At 42.9% G+C, this 22,774-nt stretch overlaps 2 protein-coding genes and 1 long non-coding RNA gene across 5 annotated transcripts in view; 1 reads left to right on the plus strand and 2 right to left on the minus strand.

Moving 5' to 3' along the window:
* Positions 1-1,719: 1,719 nt before the first annotated feature.
* On the minus strand, positions 1,720-8,828 carry si:ch211-220i18.4 (SRSF protein kinase 3). The gene is made up of 12 exons (XM_061058585.1): positions 8,606-8,828; positions 7,720-7,823; positions 5,958-6,066; positions 5,775-5,862; positions 5,484-5,571; positions 5,191-5,297; positions 4,902-5,078; positions 4,686-4,757; positions 4,292-4,399; positions 3,168-3,237; positions 2,956-3,048; positions 1,720-2,342 (listed from the first exon to the last, which is right to left on the minus strand). The coding sequence occupies exons 1-12, from the start codon at positions 8,653-8,655 to the stop codon at positions 2,158-2,160; spliced, it is 1,251 nt and encodes a 416-aa protein (XP_060914568.1). The 5' UTR covers positions 8,656-8,828; the 3' UTR covers positions 1,720-2,157.
* LOC132990359 (uncharacterized) overlaps positions 6,032-22,774 on the plus strand; it is a 65,449-nt gene continuing 48,706 nt past the window's right edge. Inside the window, exons 1-2 of the long non-coding RNA XR_009676053.1 lie at positions 6,032-6,168; positions 6,235-7,197. This is a non-coding gene — a long non-coding RNA (uncharacterized LOC132990359). The remainder of the gene's footprint in view (positions 6,169-6,234; positions 7,198-22,774) is intronic.
* plxnb1a (plexin b1a) overlaps positions 13,977-22,774 on the minus strand; it is a 66,634-nt gene continuing 57,836 nt past the window's right edge. For all 3 annotated transcript variants that reach the window (XM_061058571.1, XM_061058569.1, XM_061058570.1), the window contains 8 exons: positions 22,612-22,696; positions 21,984-22,156; positions 21,224-21,384; positions 20,122-20,269; positions 19,888-19,952; positions 18,616-18,691; positions 18,332-18,406; positions 13,977-16,956 (listed from right to left, as the gene is read on the minus strand). In XM_061058571.1, coding sequence (XP_060914554.1) covers positions 16,852-16,956; positions 18,332-18,406; positions 18,616-18,691; positions 19,888-19,952; positions 20,122-20,269; positions 21,224-21,384; positions 21,984-22,156; positions 22,612-22,696 — 888 coding nt within the window. In that variant the 3' untranslated portion in view covers positions 13,977-16,851. The remainder of the gene's footprint in view (positions 16,957-18,331; positions 18,407-18,615; positions 18,692-19,887; positions 19,953-20,121; positions 20,270-21,223; positions 21,385-21,983; positions 22,157-22,611; positions 22,697-22,774) is intronic.

Genomic DNA, 22,774 nt, shown 5'->3' on the forward strand with positions numbered 1-22,774 from the left:
TTATGTGTCGTCTCATAAAGACGTACACTCGTAGAAATCTGCCTCTTGCAAAAAAAATTTTTTTTTCAACCAGCCTTGTCTTTCCCATAACTGGGAATAGAAAGACAGGAAAGAGTCCCACTAAGAAATCAGTTATCTGACATTTTTTCTTTGGCATAGAGCTTCTTCAACTACATAGGCATAGGCATACTTATTTACAGATTAGTTAATTTTGAAAGCTTTTCATACATATCATAAGAAGCAGAGACAATGCTGTGACTGCCTTTCAAATGGTGTTAATGTCTTTAGCCCAGCAGAGGATACCTGGACAGTTTAAAATGGTCTGCACCAACATGTCATAGAAGAGAGCACAACATCTGACCACACTAGAAGTGCATTTGCTTTTATATCGGTGCATAAATATGTGCACGATCCACTAATGTTTGTTTTCATCCAGGCTCAGAAAAACACTTGATTCGGCCTATCAGGCATTTTTTCTTCTTGGACTGGTGTTCTTAAGATTCTCAAACAGTAATCACATCAGTCAAGTTTAAATGAAAGCTCTCTGCTTCTTAAACACAATACATTTATATATATTTATTGTCTTTTTCTCGCAGGTATTTGTTCATACAAAGACAAGTCCTACAAACCCGGAGAGTCTTTCCGGAGAGGCTGTGACAAATGTTTCTGTCATGACTTTGGAGCCTATTGCTTTCCGTGAGTAGATGTCTTCTTTTGGGTCATATCATTTAATTTCTTTTTGGAATCATTGGAATCATTTCATGCTCTTTAACTCATTTATGTCACTTTCCAGACCAATGAAGCCCACCTCCTGGCCCAGGAAGTGTCGTCGGGTCCGAACAGAGTGTGGCTACACAGTTGTTTATAAAGAAGACCCACTGAAGCAGTGCAAAGCCTACAGCTGGATCGGATGACACACTACACCGTACAAAGCTGTTTTAAAATGTGGAGATGAAATGCATGTGAATGTGGCTCTGTTTATATCAATGTCACTTTTTGTTTTTGTAAAGCTTAGTCTTGGTAGTATCACTGTGTGTGTTGTTCTTTGTGCATATTAAAGTCATTGCACTGCAGTTTAACTGGTCTTGTTGATTTGAATAAGCTGTTCATTAAAATGAACCAACAGTTAATAAAAAGAAAATACATTTATCTAAGTGCCTACATGGCCATGCAGTATTCACTCACCAATTTCACCTTTAAAGGTCACATATTCTCCTCCTCTTCAACCAGTGTAAATAAGTCTCAGAGCTCCACAAAACATGTGTGTGAAGTTTCTTGTTCTAAACACTCTGATCCTGTATTTGATCATGTCTATAAACCCCTCTATTTCAGCCCTGCTCAGAACAGGCTGTTTCTGTGTCTGTACCTTTAAATATGTAAATGAGCTGTGTCTGACCATGCCCCCTCTCTGGAAGGTCTTGGGTGTACTCGGGCTTTCTCGCTCCATGTCCTATTGTCGATGGTGAGAAGGCAGACTCAGAGGGCAGAACAAACGCCTAGTTGTGGGAGTATCACACACCTGGGGGAGGGGCTACTGCCCTTTGTGATGTCATGAAGGGAAAATCTCCAAACAGCCTGTTTGAGCACACATTTTCTGAAAAGTGGAGCAGGTAAAAGACGAAAAGGATGGACTTTTCTAATCATTGGGGGGTTTGTAGACAGACTAGAGACACATATTAGTGTTAGAGGAACATGGTGAAGTGTATTTTGCAGAATATGTGACCTTTAACATTCAATTTGAAAAGCTGCACTTTATTTTAGCTTCAAATTAACAACTTTAAACTGGCAAGACCTGTAATACTTGGTAGTGTAGCAACAAATAATAAAGAATCATCAAATGAGCTCCTACTTATTGGACTCAAAGGTCTCATAAGCTTCACAAGCAGGGATCTATGTGGAAAGATGCCTAATCAGCATAAAGTGCAATATTAATATTCTCTGTTGAGGGACAACTTTTTACAGTAATTCACAAATCAATGTGAGTGAAAAACAAACAATCCTCCAAATACTTCTGTCAGCTCTGTGCATTTCTAACATCTTACAGAGAGAGTTTGTGGCTGGACAATCTGAGCTGATACATTTTTTGCTAAAAGCACCCAGCTGTGATGACAGGCACATGGGGATGAAGATGAGGCCTGCGAGGCATTTAGGAAACCATCATGAGGTCAGCCAAGGATGGCGGAGGCACTGCGCAGCAGTGGCTCTCCTCTCTGGATAAAAATCCAACATGTGGAGTAGAAAGTCTGAGAATTCAGAGGCCTCCTCCAACAGGAAGTGGTATTTCTCCACCAGAACATCGTAGAGGCTCCAGAGCCTCAGTGGACCAACACGACGTAGGTCACCTGGGGGACAAACAACAGGGTTACAACAATGGTTTCCATGCATTCATCCACACATTCATACATCCACTTTGAGGTTGCAGCAGGCAAAGCGAGTCAATCCAGACCTTCTTCTCTCCAGCAACATATCCATTCCCTCCTGAGAGATCCTGACATGTTCTCATTTTGAATGAGCTATATCATGCATCTGGCATTTTCTGGATCTACTCTGCGGTCTCCCACCAGTTAGTCCTGCCTGGAAATCTTCAAAAAGAAGAACCTGAGGATGCATCCTAATCAGATGCTTGAACCACATTAACTAAGAGAGAATGTGAAGAAGCAGCTCTTTTTCTGCCAGCACCCATCAGATATCTGAGCTCCTTGTCAATCTGGTAGAGCCAAACCACCCTGTGATGGAAACTAACTTCAGGCGCTTCCTCAAGCTTGTTCTTTCTGTCACTAACTAAAGCTCATGACCAAAAATTAAACTGGGTACACAAGTGGAAAATCTAAATTTGACCTCCAACTTTCTCCTTACCACTGTTTAGTATCACCAGCATTTCTAGGCAGATATCAATTAAAAGTAAAGTTATGCAACCATACAGCATCCACAATGTAAGGGACGCTATGGACTTACCTCTGCGGCTGAAGTAGTCTGCAGAATATCTGCCCGAAAAGGCGAGAGCTGGTGGGATTTTACCCAGCAGCTTCATGATCTGGGCTATATGGTCTGTGATAGATTACACACAGATAGTACACATTAGCATACAGCACTTACAGCAATTACAATGCAACCACAGTGTAATCTCCTTTATCTTTGCCAGTGTCAGCACACTGTACTTAACGTACCTTCCTCCAGGGAAACGGACTCGTTTGCTTTGGGTTCAAACAGGGAGTCTCCGGTGACCAACTCGAAGGCCTGAGGGAACGCAAAATAAACAAACGCATGAATAAAGATGAGATGAGTGGCCGAGTGCGCATAGAGTACAACAATCCCAACAAGCGGAAAAGATATCTCCCACTCCAGTAGGTCTTACAAAAATAACTCAAAAGCAAATGCAATATACAGGTAGGGTGTTTGATAGTTTTAAGAATAAATGTGGGGTTCCTCAAAGCTCAGTTTTGGGCCCATGAAAGTTTATTTTGCGCAAAACAATCTACTGTCAACACAAAGTCAAATTCATATAATTACAAAATGATTCAATATAGAATTGTTCAATTAAAATGTTGAGACAAAGCGAGTGGATGTTTTTAACAAGATCCAGCATCAAACAGAGAGTGTCTTAAACCTAAAGGGAATCATCTTTGATATTGATCTTCATAAATCAAGCTTTACTTTACACTTTATACTTCTAAAATAACCCTTTATTGGTTTTGTAATCCCTACACCTTTGACACAAATATAAATTGTAAAACAAAATTCCTCACTGACCGGTTTGTTCATTTTTGTGGCAACTAACTGAGAGCAGATTGCACTCGGCCCGTATCATTACACACCTCTTCCAAGCGTGTAGGAGAGCCTACGCAGGCTGCAAACTTCATAAAAGACCAACTGTAGAGCTTGTGTTTTTAGTTTGTCTGTTTTATGCTTCTGTTGAAATGTTGTGATGTAACATTTGCTCTCATCAAAAGCATCCAACCCCTTCCCTTCCTTTAGTGTAGGAGAACCCACGCTGGCTGCAAAACTTGTGAAAGATGGACTTTAGAGAAAGTGTTTGGTTTGTTCATTTTAGGCTTTTAGAAACAAGCTGGTGCATCATTTGTCCTCACCAAAGAGTACATTTCAATTAAGATCCTCTTCAATAACACACCTCTTACTTTGACACGCTTATTGTGTATATGTGGCTTTGGACTCTTTTCTGGTTAGTCACATATGAAACAAAATCTGGTTCTTGACATAGTCAGGTCCAACTGTGATTTACATTAATAACAAGGATCTCAATATTCCACACAGTAAGACGATCACCCCTCACCATGCAGGCGACGCTCCAGATGTCCGCAGGCGGGCCGTACTCAGATCCCAGTAAGACCTCCAGTGAGCGATACTGACGAGTCTGAATCTCCTCACAGAAATGTTTGTACTGGTTCAGACGGAAAGAAAGAGAAAAACATGGCAGAAAGTACTTAGTTTTTGTCAGGTGAGAAAAAAAAGATGTGCACCACCCAAAATTAAGCTTCATTATTACTACACAGCCAGAGATTTATTGCAGCCTCTTTATACTCCTGAAATGAAACTTAAGTCTTGAATTGATGCCTTTAAGTTAAGTTTCTAGGGACATACTTTGATGGGACATAGTCTCTTATAGAGATAGACCAATGGATGAGTGTATAAGCGCTTTGTATGTAAAGTATAGAGCGAGTACTGACCACCCAGCAGGAGCTGCCCAGGTCAGCGATCTTCACCATAACGTTCTTTAAACTGTACGGGCTCAACTGCTCCTTCACTGAAAGAGACAACAATAAAATCATTCATTAAAACATTTTACTCATTCAGAGAAAAAATGTCAGCCCAGCAAATGTCTTGACCCCTGACATTTGCAATACTGGAGCCAACAAGATAAACCCCTGTATGTCTAAAAACACTGTGCCTGCTGAGTTGGCATCTTTCCCGGTCAGTACAGAGGAGGAAGAGGAGGAGCTGCTGCCCCCTGATGGTTCTATGTGGGACAGTTCTTGATGAAACAGCAGGATGTTCTCAGGCTTGATATCCGTGTGGATGATTTTACACTGAGTGTGGAGGTAGTCCAGACCCTGCAGGACCTAGAGAGACCACAGAACAGGAAGGCTGATGTTGTTAACTTTTTCCTGACCATCAACTCAAACATGTGGAACAAGTGTTCTTCATTTCTTAAGTTTTTTAGCAGCTCTCTACCTGAGTGAGTATTTGTTTGACCGAAGGTTGCGACAGTCCTGGGTTCCCAAAACAAAGCTGCCAGCTCCTCAGGTCAGGCCCCAGCAGCTCCAGCACCAGGCATATATCTGATCACCAGGTATCAAGGTCAGTTTTGACAAACTATTGGCTGAGCAGTTCTTACCGTTTGATGCAATGCAATATTGTTATCCCTGGAAACATTTTCTGAGTTTGCAAAAAGGATTATGATCAGTGAATTGTATCCTTTTGATTTTGGTGTCAGATAAAGATAGCGACAGTCCGCTGAAGGATACGGATCCCGTTGACTCCGGCCAGCTTGAACTCGTCCAGCAGTTGGACAATTCTTCGACTTGAGGGGTGACGGCTAGCGGGACCACTGGCCTGTTTGAGGAGAGAGAAGAGGTGGACGAGTAAGAAGTGGAGAAGGAAGGCAATAAAAAAAATGCCTCCAGAGAAAAATCTTCAGGGGAAACATTTTGTATGTCAATAGCGATAGACTGTACTTAAAGCGGGTAGGGAGGTCCGAGTGGATAATAAGGTAGAGAGAGGTCAAAAGAGAGAAGGACAAGCAAAAGGTCACCAACACATCGTAGGAGCGCGAGTTCATCCTGTCCGGCCTGAGTGAAGTCAGCTCCGCTCTTCAGCACCTTCACAGCAACGCGCAGACCGAGTCTGCAAACACAGACACCACATCAGATGATCATTGACAAGAGACTCTACCCCCTTCCTCATACTGATCATTTTTATACAGCTTCTATTAAACCTACGTGTGATCCAGACACAGCCAGACAGTGGAGAAATAGCCCCAACCAAGCTTGGAAACCACCTGGTACCTTCTGTTCAGGATGTCACCTATCTGCACAGGGTGGTACCCACCTATAGGAGAAAAAAGGGGGAAAGTCAGAATACACAAAGTAATCATTATCTTTTTTTATTTGCTATCTTTCTTGGGTTTGATATGTGTGTGTGTGTGTGTGTGTGTGTGTGTGTGTGTGTGTGTGTGTGTGTGTGTGTGTGTGTGTGTGTGTGTGTGTGTGTGTACAGTTTGTGACACATTATAATTTTCATCTGCTGTTCTGAGAGCTTTAGAGATGGAGGGCTAAAATGTGACACTAAAGCTATTTCTGGTATTACGACTTCCTCTGAGCCGTAACATGTCTGTAGTGAGTAATACATTCAAATCTGCCAGCGGGACACTGAAAAATGATGATGCATAAGCCTGTATCAGCTCTCTTACAGCCCGCGTGACACACACTTCTTGGACATTGTCAGAGATCTGGAAATTGAATCTCTTTTTCTATTAAAAATGAACATGATATGAGCTGGTTTATGATTTATTACTGTGTCAGGTATCTGTGGTATCACATACTCAGCAGCTTATCTGCCTCAGAGAGGTACTCGCAGAGTCCCGCACAGCTGGCAGGGAGAGAAAGGAGGAACAGAGGGGACCAAGGTCAGAGTGGGCGACAAGATACTGCAGGTTCAAGAGATTTATACGAAGAGGGGAACAAGGCTGGGTGAGGCGAAGACAGCCATGAGAAGTACTTTAAGATCACAACAAATTGAAAATGTGATTTATGGAGCGGAAAGTTCAAGATCTGAATGTTTGAATGTTGCCTCAAAAGGGAGTTTATCAAAGGATTTACACTGTATCATCTAAGAGGTAATATTCAAGTATGTAGGTGATCAAAATGGAAAGGAATTTTTTTTGAATAGTTTAAAGGTCACATATTATTCTCCTTTTCAACCAGTGTAAATAAGTCTCAGAGGTCCCCAAAACATGTGTGTGAAGTTTCTTGTTCTAAAACCACTCTGATCCTGTATTTGATCATGTCTATAAACCCCTCTATTTCAGCCCTGCTCAGAACAGGCTGTTTCTGTGTCTGTACCTTTAAATATGTAAATGAGCTGTGTCTGACCACGCCCCCTCTCTGGAAGGGCTTGGGTGTACTCGGTGCTTTCTCGCTCCATGTTCTATTGTTTACGGTGAGAAGGCAGACTCAGAGGGTAGAACAAACACCTAGCTGTGGGAGTGTCACCCACCTGGGGGAGGGGTTACTGCCCTTTGTGATGTCATGAAGGGAAAATCTCCAAACGGCCTGTTTGAGCACACATTTTCTGAAAAGTGGAACAGGGAAAGGATGGACTTTTCTCATCATTGGGGGGTTTGCAGACAGACTAGAGACACATATTAGAGTCAAAGGAACATGGTGAAGTGGATTTTGCATAATATGTGACCTTTAACCTCTTTAAAATGTGTGAAAACATGGGAAAGTTGCTGTTTTGGAGCATTATTTTGTTTTGTGATGTGTTAAGCCCTTTAGATTCCAATTATCCCTTTGGGCTCCAAATGTTGCAACATTTGATTACATGTGAGTCTCCATGTAATTACAAGTCAAAGACATGGGGAGTTCATTTTTTTATATATAATTTTAATTGCTGTTGTTATCCCTAAAGTGTGGTAACATTAGCAGTCAGTTAATGAGAACGTGTGCAGATGAAGGAGTGAGTAAAGAGTCTCTGCCGTACCATAACAGTATTCTCTGGGGTCTTCAGAGTCCTGGCTGTCCTTCGGATTTAGCTGCTCGTGGCTCTCCAGGGCCTTGATACTGCAAGACGACACATTTCCATTCCTGCAGACACACATACACAAAAGTGATTACTGTGGATGCATCCTTGGCATACATCATGTTCATGCATGTGTGTCATTTGGGGCAGCTGGGATACTGGAACTACTTTTGGAGTTTCCCACAGACTCGTCCCGCCGTGGAAACTTGTCACGCTGCCATGCAAAGATAGAGCGAGCGGCATCGGAAGTTGCACTATTTCTGACTCAGCTGTAAATCATTTTGCGGGCATGCTCACGCAACCTGATATAAGTGTGAATCCCAGCTGCTTTGGACATCTACTGTTGCGGTTGTTGGAGAAGTTTTAGTGTCGTCATGTCTGAAAATATTGATTTCATTTCTGTTGAGCTGGAATGACTTACAGTAGAGTGTGATGGGAGATATGCCACCTTTGTTTTTAGAATCAAGGAAACATGTGGAGGAATTCTAGTTTCTCTGATAGTCCGATGGTTAATCTTTGACTCCTGCCGTATTTGTCACATCAGACTTTGACGTGCTTTCTGAACTCTGAACTGCCCTTCAACTCCTCTCCCCGATGCCTGGCATGTTTAATTGGCACCATCACTCAGCTAAACTTAACTGCTCTAGACTAGAGTTGCTGAGGCCATGGAAAAAAATCTAACAAGACCAGCTGCAAATAAAAACAAGCATTTCTTCAAGGTTGCATCAAAAACATGAATAAAAAATGTAACGGCATGGTGTGTTTCATGTTTCATAAAAAGTTAAAGGACTACGTTGCTTCAAGTGTTTCACTTGCCATGAGTAAAAGGAAGAATAAATATACTTACATATGATCTTGCTGCGTAGCTTTACATGCTGTGTAGGGACTCCTCTGCATGTTTGTGTTTCAGCAGTTGCAGCCTGCAGACACAGCAGCCAGTGGAGCAAGGTGTGTTGGAATAAAAAAAATGGCAAATACCTTCAGTCTGCAGAGGTCAAATCCTTTGCATAATGTAAGGACAGATTCAGATACAGTAGCAAAGGCAAGTGACACTGCAGCTCCTTTAATGTTACAAACTGTTGAGCAGCTGAGAGGCAGAGGAGGAGGAGGAGGGGGGGGGGGGGGGGGGGGGGGGGGGGGGGGTGCTGGGGTCTTGTAGATCTCTCAGGGGACTGGGAGAGCCAGCAGCAGTCAGGTCAGCAGGGTCCAAACATGGAAATCCTCAGCAGCCTCCAACTCTCTACTTGACAGGAATTTACCTGCTTCACTGTCAGATTGATATCCTCCACTCACTCCAACTCTGAGTCAACCTGGAGCACGATCTCTATTCCTCGATATCTATACGTCTGCCACAACAGAGAGCAGAGCGGCTGAAGATAAGAGGAGTGTCGCTTGAGTCCAAACACACTCAGGGAGGGGAGAGTGACAGCTGCTGATGTTTTTTGCTCTGGAGGTGTTTGACCTTTGAGCTGAAGGGATCACCGAGAGCTAAACCAGGCTCGAGAACGGGATCTACAACCTCCAACATGATATTAAGTGTCACAATAAAGGTTACCTGAGGAGAGGATTTTTGTCTTTATATTGGGCAACTGTTAATCACAATCATATAGCAGACATGTCCCTTCATTGTAACTCTCACAGTGGGAAACTTAAAGGCTTGTTTACGGTGTACTGATGTGTTTCAGGTTGCATGTTGCTCTATAAGCATACAGAATCTTCTAAATTATAATCGTATTCATCCAAGTCGGCCACTGAAAAGTCAATTGGTAGTAGAAATCTGGGCGGGACAGCAGTTCAAACAATGGTTTGATAACCATCTATCTATTTGAAGAATCACATTTGAATTAAACTTTTTCTTAACACTACTAATTAAATAGTGTTACACAATAACTACGCCTCATTTCAGGGGCTGCATCCTTCAGAGGGCGCCCCCAACAGACAGATTACAGCCATTACATCTCTGCTGTAAAAACAGGCTTTTTTGAATGGGTGTGTATGTGACTTCCCGTGTTTCCAACAAGCCCCCTAGTGGACACTTCACGAACTGCAGGATTTTGCACTTCTGCATTGGCTTCATTTTTCAACACCAGAGGTTGCTGCTTGATTCTGACATAACAATGGCATTACTTTTTAGAATTCAACTCTTGGAAGGTAATTGGAAATGCTTTATTTTAAAAACAATGAGACCAATCCTTTAAGTACAATTAGTGAGACTTCAAATCTCTTCCATGCCACAACGGCCGCCTAAAAGACAAACCTCTTATTTTGAGCACAGGAGAATACCAGAAGCAGCATTTTGAACAATTAAAATCTTTGTAAAATATGTATCAGCGATGTGCTGGAATGTTTGAGCACACACTCGTGGGACGTGATGACACAAACATTTGAAAGAACGCAGCCTTGCAGCAAAGATGTGAGCGTCTTATTGTTCAGACTTTGTTTGCACTGTGTGAAAGAGTTTTGAGTTTAACTCCAGTTTTATTCTAAATTGTGAGATCACAGGGCGTTTGAACTGTTGTTGGTGATTCTCTGTGATAAAATCTTTAAAAAAAGAGCGATGTGTTAAGAATTAACAAAGCAGTATTTGGCTTTAGTGCGTGCAGGTGGTCTATCCTCCTGTGTTTGGCTATTACCGTCTAATGTTGGTCCAGTCATAAGCTGAAAAGCTTGTGCAGGCTGTTACTGTTTTCAATTTCAAAGAGCTGTAATAAGAGACCTCCCTCAGGGGGAAGGAAGCATGTGTGTGTGTGTGTGTGTGTGTGTGTGTGTGTGTGTGTGTGTGTGTGTGTGTGTGTGTTGAGAGACATTATAACTGCACCTGCACAGATCTAGATCACTGGGTTAGTAGGGAATAAATATCAGGTGGTGAGTGGATTATATCACAACGCACATTTGTTCCACTTTAATCCTTAAAATATAATTTAGATTTCTTAAATAACCAGACAAATTCATGTTGTTGTTACTGTATTTACATCATTTATATTATCTGGGGAGGAAAATCCTGTTGTTTGTGTTACAGAGGAGCCTCAAACCAACCAGGAGTACACACACACACACACACACACAAACTCTCTCTCTCTCTCTCTCGCTCTACATGACCTTCAGTTTGGCCTCACTGACCCCCTCCGCTCTCTACAGTACCATACAGTGAAACGTGACCTGCATTCAGTTGCTATCATGCTTCTAATTTAAGACACACACACACACACACACACACACAGATCCAGCTGGTCTATAGTTTAACTGTCTAACACACACACATACACGAGACAGTTCAGCGTAGCTCACAGAGATGTCATCACCCTCCAGCTGTAAGAAAAAACAAAATCACACATGGTTGTCACCTGTTTCTCACGCTGGACGGCTGATTAATATTTGCAACCTTCATTTTTTCCAATTCACATTCTCCCTTACTTGCACTTGTTTCTTTGAGTGAATCATTGCACTGATAATTACTGCATGTCAAAATGTAATCCACTGTGGAGTAGCTGGACTGTGATCAGAACATTTGAGTGAAGAGCGCTGGACACCTCTAACGATCAATTTCCGCCTTAGTTTTTTGGAATGATAGGGAAGTAGATGTCAGGGCCGTTCAGGTTTGTGCAAAAGTTCAGAAGAAATGCATCTAATGACATCATAGTAACACAGAAAGTCAAAGAACACTTTTCTATATTAGGAGCTAGATTGAGAAACTGAGGACATATTATACAGGATCATGGGAAAGTAAGTGGATTTGTAATTTGTAGCAAGAAATGTTTGAAGAAAACAGTAAACTAAGTATTTTGTATTTTGGTTTAAGTTGTAATCTTGCAACCTGCATTCATGTGAGCTTTTCCACACATGCTGGACACATAAAGAGCAAGTTAAAGCAGAAGCACATTCATAATTTAAACAGATTTCGTTTTTTTGGATTCACATCTCTGACAAACATTTGGGATATTGATGCATCTGGTTGCAAATTGGCATTAAAAAGAAAAACAGTCAAACGTTGTGATCGCCATTTTCCTGTGCACAACCGCCTTACAGTGAGAGCGGCCACTCGTTTACAACACAACAGAGAACAGAGTGAACTACACCGAGTAGACTTAGAGGGAAGTATCCAAATAAAGACTCAACAAAAGGACGTCACTCGGGCAAATCCCAAAGTTTGTCTGTGGACTCAACAGGACTTGCAGATTAAACTATTCGAGTCCAGCTTGAGGCTCATGCATGCTTTAGCATCCCCAGCTGTGTGTGACAGGTGTTCATACTTTCTCATTTATAGGACGCTGAGAGAGAGAGAGAGAGGACGTCCAAATATAGTTCCCAGCCTCGTGCACCGATGACAGGATGTAGTCTGCGTGCTAAAGTGGCTATGCTAAGTGCACTCATCAGACTGAATATGTTACTTACTCATGAAAACACTGAAAGTTTTGCTCTAAAAGGCGTCGTAGGCTGGCCTCTGTTTGATGGGGGCTTTTTCAGGTCGGAGAGGGAAAGGTGTCGTCGTGTTGTGCATGCTTGCTCACAGTCATTGCTGATTTAAAGAGCCCATATTATGCCATTTTTGGGGTTCGTATATTTAATCTATGTACCTACTAAAGTATGTTCACAATAGCTAAAGTCCGAAAAAAGTGTCTGTTTTCATGTACTGCTGCTCCATGCACCGGCTCGCTTCTGACTCTCTCTCTAAGGCTCTGAAGTGCCCACGTTCAGAGTCCCCACGTGTGCCAAGTCTGATCTGATTGGTCGGCTTGTCGGCTCTACCGTAATTGGTCAGTCGCTCAGCACGGTTCTCGGAAATGTCCCGCCCCTTTTACCATATTGGGAATGCAGCCACTGGCTCCGTCCGAGGGGAGCATAAACATTAGCACCTTAGCACTACTGTGCTACCGCAGGCTACGGCATATCGTGGGCGTGCTACAGAAGTTAACGGGCGTGCAACATGAGCTGCTGGGCTTGCCACAACGAGCCAATGGACTTAGATCAGTGATATCACACTGACAAGACGTCACACTGGCAATTTTTTTTTGAGGGGGGCTAGAACCGAGCGTTACATGCGGCTAATGCTGCAGCTAACAGGAGGAGGTAGGAGAAGCTGCGTTTCCGTGGAATTTTTGCACATAGATGTGCCTAAACATGCACAGGACACTTGGAAAACACACTAAAGAGCATATAAAACCAGAAAAAGCATAATATGGCCCCTTTAACATCAACGATGTCCTGAGCATTCAACAATGTTAGACACAAATCTTCAGCCTGTTGCATCAGCTGTATTTAAGTTCTACAATTCACTTAGCAGACGCTTTTATCCAAACAGCGACGTACATCAGAGAGTAAGTACAACACAAGCAAGGATCTAGAAAAAAGGGAACAATTTCAGTAATAGCAAACGATCAGCTTTGAGTCCGATTGGACAAACAGGTGCTGACAGGAAGTGACCAGAGGCAAAGCACAACACTGACTGCAGTTCTTGAGAGCTCTAATCAGTATAGAAAACATCTTATAAGTCGTCGTTATCAAACAAAAACCATCGTCACTACCATCATCATCATCAATAATATGGAGACCATCATCATTAAGTTAGTAGGTATTCATGACAGAGCTGGGTCTTTAGCTTTTTCTTAAAGGTGCAGAGGGACTCTGCAGATCCAATGGAGTTTGGAAGTTCAAACTGCAACAAAGTTCACTCTTAAGTGAGGGTGCAAACTCCAAACTGCAACATCTTGTATTAAAACACCAAGTTACAGTGCTGTCACACTTGCACAAAACTCCTGAAAACATCCTGAAGTTTTCATTGGATGAACGCAAACAGCTGAACGTTCACTCAGATTTGATCCAGAGTGTCTCCTGCCAGCCTCCTAGTATTTATTCTGCAGCAAGCCTGAGTAAGCTGATGTTTGTACCAGGCTGTAAACATGTTTATTCATGCTGTAAAAACTGATTTCTTTTGCCTGTTGTGTATATGTGACTTCCAGTGTTCCTGGAGCCAGCCTCTAGTGGACACTTGAGGAACTGCAGGATTTTTGCACTTCAGCATTGGCTTCATTTGCCGCTTGGTTTAACATGATCAAAATAAAAACCAAAAGCAGCTTGGGAAGATTGATAGTGAGTGTGGATCAGCAGCGTCAGATTTGTGAAAAGAAATTCAAAGTGAACTCACAAACAGCACAAAGGTTTGTTTACACACAGTTTTTTTCTCGCCTTGAACTGCAAAACAGAAATCCACAAACGAGACATTGTTGAACACTGGGACCACTTTATTGCATCACATTAAGCTGCTGTTAGGTTTGTCCTATTGATTAGTTGGAGAACACTAAAGTCAGAGTTACTTCAGAACAGTAATTATCTACAGAATCAGGGCCGAACATCAGAGAGGGATTTTTGTATTCCCAAAGAAATCCACAGGCAAAACACGAGCGTGGATAAAACAAACTGATGAAAAACAACTTGTTCATGTACAGAATAAAACCTCAGTCAAAATCATGGTTCTCAACGGCTTCTGAAAGTAGAAGAAACGTGTAAAAAGAAGAGAGGGGAAATGTGGCACGGCTTCAAGCCTTTTTCCTGACGTCACCAGGTGATGGAGATCTGACAGGAAAACGAGTTCAGCAACAATTAGTTTTTACATGTTTGAAAAATAACATGAAACAAATATGCAATAAAATAAATAAAAAAATAAATTAAATTGGATAAAACTAGATAAAGACTTTCCCAGCAGCTCTCTGGTCACTTTTTTTAAGTCACATCAAATCAGCTGTAACGACCATCTAAAGGAAAAACTCCTTTCAGAAACATTTACAGGAGGAGGGGAAGAAAGAGAGAAGGTAATAATGACTGCTACCAAAACATCTTACAAATGTAGAAGATGAAAAATGTTAAAAAGGATTGATGATAAACCTGAAGGCAAATGAAACCTGTCCATGTGATGAGCTCGTTCAGGCAGACAACTGAGGCTGCACAGGCGCCATTCTCACAACCTCCAATCACACACATCCTCCTGACTGAGCGGTCTATTTATGCCTTTAGAGACAGGACAATGGATAGAGTTGTAAATTGGGGGGGGGGGAGAGAGAGAGAGAGAGAGAGAGAGAGAGAGAGAGAGAGAGGGGACAGACGTGCAGGAAAGGAGCCACAGGTCGGATTTGAACCCGGGCATCCTGCTTGGAGGACTCCGTATGTGGAGTCCCCAGGTGCTGCACTTAAGGCCCCACCTCCACCCCAGCACCCTCCTGCAGGCTCAGAGCAGAGGGGGTTTAAGATTTGATGTCATCACTCCTCAATTTCTGCATGGTAAATAAATCTACGAGGAGTGACGAGGTCAGAGTCTAGACGGAAAACTCAAACTATGATCAGCTGATGCAATGACTATTTTCAACACGCAGAACCGTCCGAATGAAACGTGAAAAATACAATTTAATTTATTTAATTTACGGAATCCTGAGGATTGAGATGTGGGGGTTGTTTCTACAGAAGAAGAAAAATGCTGCAATCATAGATATAAAAAACATCCTGTGGAATAAAACATGGCCAACGGTAGAAAACGCTCCTACAGGGGGAACTAAAATGTCCGATAAACAATGTAGTTTAAGTTGTGCAGAAAGTTTAACTTTGATGCTTTTGTTAAGGACGGATCAGTTCAGGAGTGAGCTTAGAGAACCTTTTATCTCAGTGTCCGGGGCGTATCTTAGAAAAAAAATTATATTTGCAAAACGTTGCATAAAAAAAAAAAAAGAGGAACATTCACGGCAGCAGAAAGTGAAAGTGTGAAGAGAGCAAGCTGAGAGTATTAAGCCCCGCCTCCACCACGTGGTCCGGTTCAGTTCTGTTCAGTACAGTACTGAGGGAAGGATACCAAAATATCTGATCCGCACCCTCCTATTTTTTTGGTACCCTTCTGTTGGGGTACCAAGCGTACCGATCTGACCCTAAAGGTTGGAGCTAGACACACTGCAGTCCTTTGATTGGTCGAAAGAATCATCACTTTTTGTGAGACAGCCGTAATAAAGGAGAAAACACACCATGTGTAAATATCTTGTGGATTTGGAGAGAGTAAATTAAAGGCTGTTTTTGCTTCTTTTGCAAAGACCTTCCTAGGAATCATTGATCTTTGATTATTGCATCACCTTCTTCTTCTTTGTTGGATTTATTGGCTGTCTGCACTTTTGGCCTGCCGCTGTGGCCTGTGGAAACTCAAGGGTTTACCGTACCAAACTGTACTAAACCAAACCGGACCGCTTGGTGGAAACGGGGCTTCTGTGTGCTGCATGTTCAACACAACAACACCTTTACAGAACACTGCTCAATCTACACAAGACAGCATCTATAAACCGCAGAAAATCAGCGATAATTTGAAGCTTTAAAAAAATAAAAAATAAATCATGTTTACAATGAGCAAGAAAATGTCCAACACCGGCTGAGGAAAGATCATAAAGTAAGACTTGGGAGAATAGTTTGAGGAAGCTAAAAGCAGAATGAAAGAGCCTCCCTCCACAGTTTCTTTTTTTATTCCTCCTCATGTAAGACTTTGACACACCCGGTGGAAAAAGTCCAAAGCGGTCCGATCTCTTTCCCTTTGCCTCCTTATTTCCCCCACAGCATCCTTCCCTTTTGAAGAAGACGTACAGCCTGCGGTAAGCGGAAGCGGAAACTTGCAGGAATGATCGGTGCAGTTTGGAAATCGAGCATATAGAGACAAGAGGAAACAACAAAGTGTCTTTTCATTTGACGTCTCCCTTTAGTTTGAATCAAACCTGGGAAACCCTGAAGAGAGATGTCAGGTCTTTAGTTTGATGTGCTTCACTTCACATTTTCTCTCTCTTTGTCGCCCTCAGAGCTCCTTTTACTTCCAGTTTTAGGAGCTGAGGAAACTTCAAGGGAGACTTCAGGACAGGAAACACGGCCAGTGAACCTCTCGGGGTTATTCTCGCTTCACTTAAAATCCGTCTGCCAAAAATTACAGCACAAGCACAGTGTGTACCGAGAAGTCCCTTCGTCCTCGGCCTGTCTTAAAAAGAAGAGTTGTCTTTTTTTCTCCTGGAGACAGGAGCTCCTCCTGTCTTTGTCCTCTGCTCCAAGGGTTTAAGGAAAGAATCTATCCTGACCCCGTCCGGGTCATAGGTCTGTGACTTTGTTTTCTACGGCAGCAGCGATCTGTTGGAGCCGATAACCGAGCTGCATCTTCTGCGCTGTGGGGTCCTCTTCCAGCGCGGTGATGATCTGAGACAGACGGAAAAATCAATGAGATTATCATGACGTTTTTAACAGACATTTCAAACGGTGTCATTCTTTGTGGAAGGGAAAAGCTGAGGGAATGAGGGAGACATTTTTGCAATAGATTACACTCTAAACCAGGGGTGGGCCACATGCTGCCCCCATTAACCCTCAACGTGGCCCTCAGGTCAATTTTTACACATCAATTAATTTGAAACATGAAGAAAACATGACAAAATCTGCCATGAAATCATGAAAACCAGAAATATGTCCATAATAATATTTGATCACTGGTATATGTTGACTTAAATTTGAGAAATAATTCACTGTAATCGTTTTTGTATTCTATAATTTGGCCCCCTGGCAGTGAGAATTAAATGAACGTGGCCCTTGCTGTGACCAAAGTTTCCCATCCCTGCTCTAAACAGACTCAGACTGTATAAACATATGGACATGACTGCTCCCCCAAAGTGAAGCCCTGTACGACTTCAACATGCTTTAGGCCCGATTTTTAAATCATACGACTCATTTTGAAGCCCGATCTCGTGTCAACCACGGCCAGGTCAGCTGTTCGAGACCGGTCAGATGGTTCTCTGTGTGTCGTACGACTTCACACACTCATACAGTAGGAGCAGAGCCACGAGCCGATTCCCCGACTCCAGGGCTTCTTTCCTGATTGCACCTTCATAAAACTTGCAGACGGCATTTGAAAGTCTTATTTGTTATGATTTTGCTGCTAGTTAGCATGTTTTTTAAGGATTTTTTGGGGGCTTTTTGGGCCTTTATTGGAGAGATAGGACGGCGGATAGAGTCAGAAATCAGGGAGAGAGAGAGAGAGAGAGAGAGAGGGGAATGACATGTGGGAAAGGAGCCACAGGTCGGATTTGAACCTGGGCCGCCTGCTTGGAGGACTACAGCCTCCATACATGGACTGCGCCACCAGCGCCCCTAGTTAGCTTGTTTTTATTGGTGACGCGTGTGTGTAAATGAGGGATTGTTCTTGCCAGTGTTTGTACTTAAACGATACATATCAGGCAGCTGACTTCAGACTCCATCCGTGGGAGACTTCAAAGGAAGCTTGTCTCGATTTAACTCGTCATAGAGTGAGCTCTCGGGTCGGACTCCAAAATCGGGTCGTACAGGGTGAGCACAGTGTTAGCTAGAACGGTACAGTGTAAACCTGGCTTCAGAACACAGAAGGCTAAAGATACACAGTCATAATAAAGTGATAAGTGCTGTGCAAGGAGGTTTGAATATTTAACTCCTGTCTCACTGTGAACACTTGAAGAGACACAGAGATGGTAAATGATGTTGAAATGCAGCCGTACCACAGACGGGCACGCCGTCAAACCCACCACTCATGTTCTTGGGCTATACTCACTTGATCGTAGTATTTGTTGATGTACTTGTACAGCTCGTGTAAAGCCACAAGGCAGTTGACCTCGGCGGTATAATTCTGTTTTAAGAGAGTAAAAATAGAGCGTCAGGGGGGGTGTTCAAAACTGCATTGGTTTTCCATACATATTTCATTTCAGACTCCACATGTAGCTTGTTAAAGCACGCACCCAGAAGGGCCTGAAATGATTTATGCTTTCAACCCTGCGCCTCCAAAAAAAAAAAAAAGTTAGTTTTTGCAAAATTGGAATACAAGAGCGGGTAACGTACGCGAGAGAGTTCTGCAAGAGCCGAGTTCATCTCCTGGTCACTGGCTGAGATGGTCTGACGGATGTCTGCGTAGTACCTGCAGGGAGACGAGCCAGGGCAGAAAAACACAAATATAAAAACACTCTATTGTTATTTAAACTTTACTGAAGGTATTCCACAACTTGAATCTGGAGCAATACAAATCACTGACACTTGTCTTTTGAACATCGTGCATCGAAAGCAGCAGCAGCGTTTCCTTAAACTTGATTGTGACACTGCAGTAACGCAAACTGAATCACATTCATCCTGGACATACACGAGCTGCTGATGGCTGCCTCGGTGCTACGCTCTCTCTCAAACTTCCCTTTTGCGTTCCTCATCGCTGCACTGTCGTCCTACTTAGGATCATACACATGAGTTTAATTTTGGGGATTCACCTTTTTATAAAGAGAGCAAAAATAACCTGAGTCAAAATCCTGGTATGTTTGAAAGCTGATGAAAAGTTTCTTATGAAATGTGTATGCAAAGACTTGCGCTTAAAGCTGCTTTATTCATATCAGATTTCCACTTTAAATGCCCAAATAAAAACTGTGTTCAGTTTCCTACCCAGTGTTTAGAACAAGATGTAAATACAGAAGTATAAAATCATTATCAGATAAAGTGTGTTAGGTGTGTGTATGTGTTAGGTGTGTGTTAGGTGTACATGTGGTTATACAGTAACTTATTTGAATCACATTAGAAACATTAGCTGTCAGTTGAAGTCTGCTGCCCCCTGCTGGAAGTAAAAAGCTGTTTCCCTAAAGTCTGAACGCACAATGTTGTTGCATTTAACACCGAAGGTAACTTAACAGAATGGCGTCTTCGCCTAACATGCAACATGATTATGCAAAAGGAAAAAACATGCTTTAGCTTTTGTGTTTAAAATTTTGACTACATGTAAACTTTCCTTCTGTGGCCCTGAACCTTAAATTGTGGTCTATTCTCATATCAGTGAGGGAGAATGTGTGCAGAGAAAGATTTAGATCCCAGTTTTCTGCAGCCATTATCCTCTTTAAAACAGACAAGACGTTGTGTTTAACGTTTTAATACATCACCGGTGTAATCTGCAGGCTCCAGCGTGCAGCAGACAGCAGTAAGTGTAGCGTCTGCTCACCGACCATCCATGCATGGAAACCCCGCGGGCTCAGTCTACCCTGTCTGGCACTGACAGATTGTCCTAGGCCTCACTCCCCCCCCCCCCCCAATGTTTTTCATGCCCGGGGTCAGTGGAGCAACTGGCTGCCATATTCTTACCTCTCCACCATCTGTTTGTAGCGCGGGATGTCTCTGGCATACAGCAACTTGTTGATGGGAGAGTCCTGTGCATGGAAGACAAATGGAGAAACATGTCCTGAATAACACAAAGGTCATAGGACCCCATTTTACCCATGCATGAAGTGCAAAACCCAGCTAGAGGACAGAATAAGATATATGTGTTGTTGTTAGCAGCCAGGACAATCTGTCAGTGCCTCAGAGTGCTGAGCTCACCCGTCCCAGTTTGTGGTCAGCGATGGTGCAGGAATCCATGAAGGTCTGAGCGATGACGGACAGCACGGCGTCCACGTGGTCTGAGGTCTGCACATCGAAGATGAACTGAGGGTTCTTCAGGATGTTGATCCAGAATCGCAGAGGCAGACTGTTTTTACAAAAGACGAGACGGAGGATGGAAACTTGTTAGAAATCACCCACTGATGCAATTCACAGGGCAGCCATGAGCTAACAACAGATGTTTGAGTCTGCGTCAAACATCCTGGTTTCAGTCAAATCACTTTTGGTGCAGCGTTTTGTTGAGTTCAGTTTAGTTTAGATTTGAAATCTGGTGCAGAGTCAAAACATCTTCCCAAATGACCCGGGCTTCTCTGCCCAGAAAAAAACACTAGCTGGACACGGGGTCTAAGACAGTCTTTAGTTCTTGGCAGCTTTGGGTGAAAATATTCCTGGAGACCTTAGAGTTTTTAAAACCTTTGGATCTCTTTGATACTATCAAGCTTCCAAATAACTGAGATTGTATTGTTTTAAAACACGGTATGGAAAAGAGTCAATGTAGCTAACATTTGGACATTCTTAAAAGAGAGTGCTTTAAAATCTAAAAAAGCTGAAGAAGTCCTGAGTAGGATTTTTTCTTTAATCTTCCAAACCTTCTCCACACATACATAGATCTATAAGTAGCCCTGGTACCTGTGCTCATGCAGACATGGCATCAGATACTAAAAGAAAACCCTGTAGTACATGTCTTCAGATCAAGTCACCTGTTGTCCAGATGTTGTGTGTGTGGTGTCTCTGCAGGAGGAACCTTCAGATTAAACTCCCCATGAGTCATGCTCAACAATCAGGTTGTTCGCTCTCAATAATGTGACAGTAAAGTCATTTTCAGCGTGCCAAGGTTTCATTGATTTTTTTCATTGTATGTTCCTGCAACCGACCGGCACCTGAGGATGTGGGTTGGCTGTGCACGGGGAAACCTTGTTAGTCCCCATGAATCATGTTTATAACCTCTCTCACATGGCGACCCACTGGATGTTGGCCTGCTACCCGTCACTAAGCTTTCAGCTCTGTGTTCTTAAGCTGCTGCTGCTGCTGGTCAGTGTACCTGTTGGTTTTCCAGATGTGGATGGTCTCAGGGTCTGCGATGCCGTGCTGCAGAGCCTGCTCGTCCAACAAGTCAAAGAAGTATTTGACGGCCAGAGGAACGGGACGACTGGTGCTGAGGATGGCGGTGAATAAATCGTCCACAAACTTCTGCAGCGTTCCCTGAGAGCGAGGAGAGAAGGAGGAGAGAGAGAGAAGAGAGGGAGGGAGAGAGGGTGAGAGAGAGAGAGAGAAAGAGGGAGAGAGAAGAGAGGGAGGGCGAGAGAGAGAGAGAGAGGGAGAGAGACAAATACACATGATTGATTATCAAATCTTAATCCAGCTCACATTCTGCATCCTGCATCTTAACACTCAAACATTTTGGTACATTTACACTTAACCACTTTAAGCTGAGAGAAAAATGAGGCGATGCGGTGTGTTAGGTCAACAGAAATATTAAAGATGAATATTTGATATGTTTTGAATTATGTAGGTTCATGATGGAATAAGTCTGATATTATGGATTCTTTATGAAAATGCACCAGCAGCCATGTTAACAGCTGTTTGATCCGGAGGTTGGCCTGAAGTAAAAATATCAGCAAAATGTTCTAAGAATTAGGTCAAGATATACGCTGGGCGTGGCCTTTAGAAACATTTCTAATGGAGCAGCTTCACATGTTGACACTGATGGAAACATCAACTTTAACACTGCAGACTCGACTCTTAGTAAAAAATCATTAAGACAATGTAAGCATGACAGATTGGCAGGCCTTTCTTCTTACCTTCATGGAGAGCAGGCGAGTGAGGTAGATCTCGGGGATGGCCTTGGCCCTCTCGCCCCCCCTCTCCCTCACGCTGCCCCTCCTGTGCTTGGGCAACTCCGACTCCTCGTTGGCTTTGACGAGGTGCCAAAGTCTCACTCCCCCATCCTCCCCGTCGTCCAGCATGGGGGTCTCTGAAAGGAAAAAAGTATGGATTTATTAGTTTGGTTCTGATGGACACTCGTCATGACCGTGGTTAATGATCTGACTGCAATAGAAACTCTAAGTTTTGAATCTATGACAGAAACACTCGTCATTCAGCAGTTTGGATTATCTCTCTCCGCTTTTTACAAACAATCTGACTTTTATTTAAATTTTTCCACTTCCTGCCATCCAGAAGCACAGATCATCCTGAACACGTACACAGCCCAACAGCGCCCCCCGCTGGTCATTCAGACTCTGCGCACCTTTACAACTACAACTGCACTTTTCCAATTCTGTTATAACACATGCAAAAAATATATATATATATATATATATATATATATATATATATGACCTGTTGTACTGGTGGAAAGTTTGATGTCAAAATACTGAACAGAAAATCTATTTAGGAAACATTTTATTGGTTGAGCACAACAAGACTCACTCTCTCCCGGCATGTAGTCGTGGCTGTCATGGAGGAGATGTTTGGTGTTCCTGGGGACGAGGGCGACCGTCGCTCCGTCGGGGACCTGCAGCGAGGTTAAACAAGACCGTTTCAAAACAGCTTCACTTTGTGTGTGCACTAATGGTTCTTTGTAGGACTTGTG

Source organism: Labrus mixtus, chromosome 15, assembly GCF_963584025.1.
Source record: "Labrus mixtus chromosome 15, fLabMix1.1, whole genome shotgun sequence".
NCBI lineage: Eukaryota > Metazoa > Chordata > Actinopteri > Labriformes > Labridae > Labrus > Labrus mixtus.

What these genes read in the sequence shown, in the direction of transcription:
- si:ch211-220i18.4 (XM_061058585.1), bottom strand. Translation starts at nt 8,655, where the DNA reads ATGCAGAGGAGTCCCTACACAGCATGTAAAGCTACGCAGCAAGATCAT. An exon ending in GCTACGCAGCAAGATCATAT is followed by an intron (nt 7,824 to 8,605) that starts GTAAGTATATTT and finishes GTGTGTCTGCAG; the next exon opens with GAATGGAAATGTGTCGTCTT. An exon ending in CCCCAGAGAATACTGTTATG is followed by an intron (nt 6,067 to 7,719) that starts GTACGGCAGAGA and finishes TTTCTCCTATAG; the next exon opens with GTGGGTACCACCCTGTGCAG.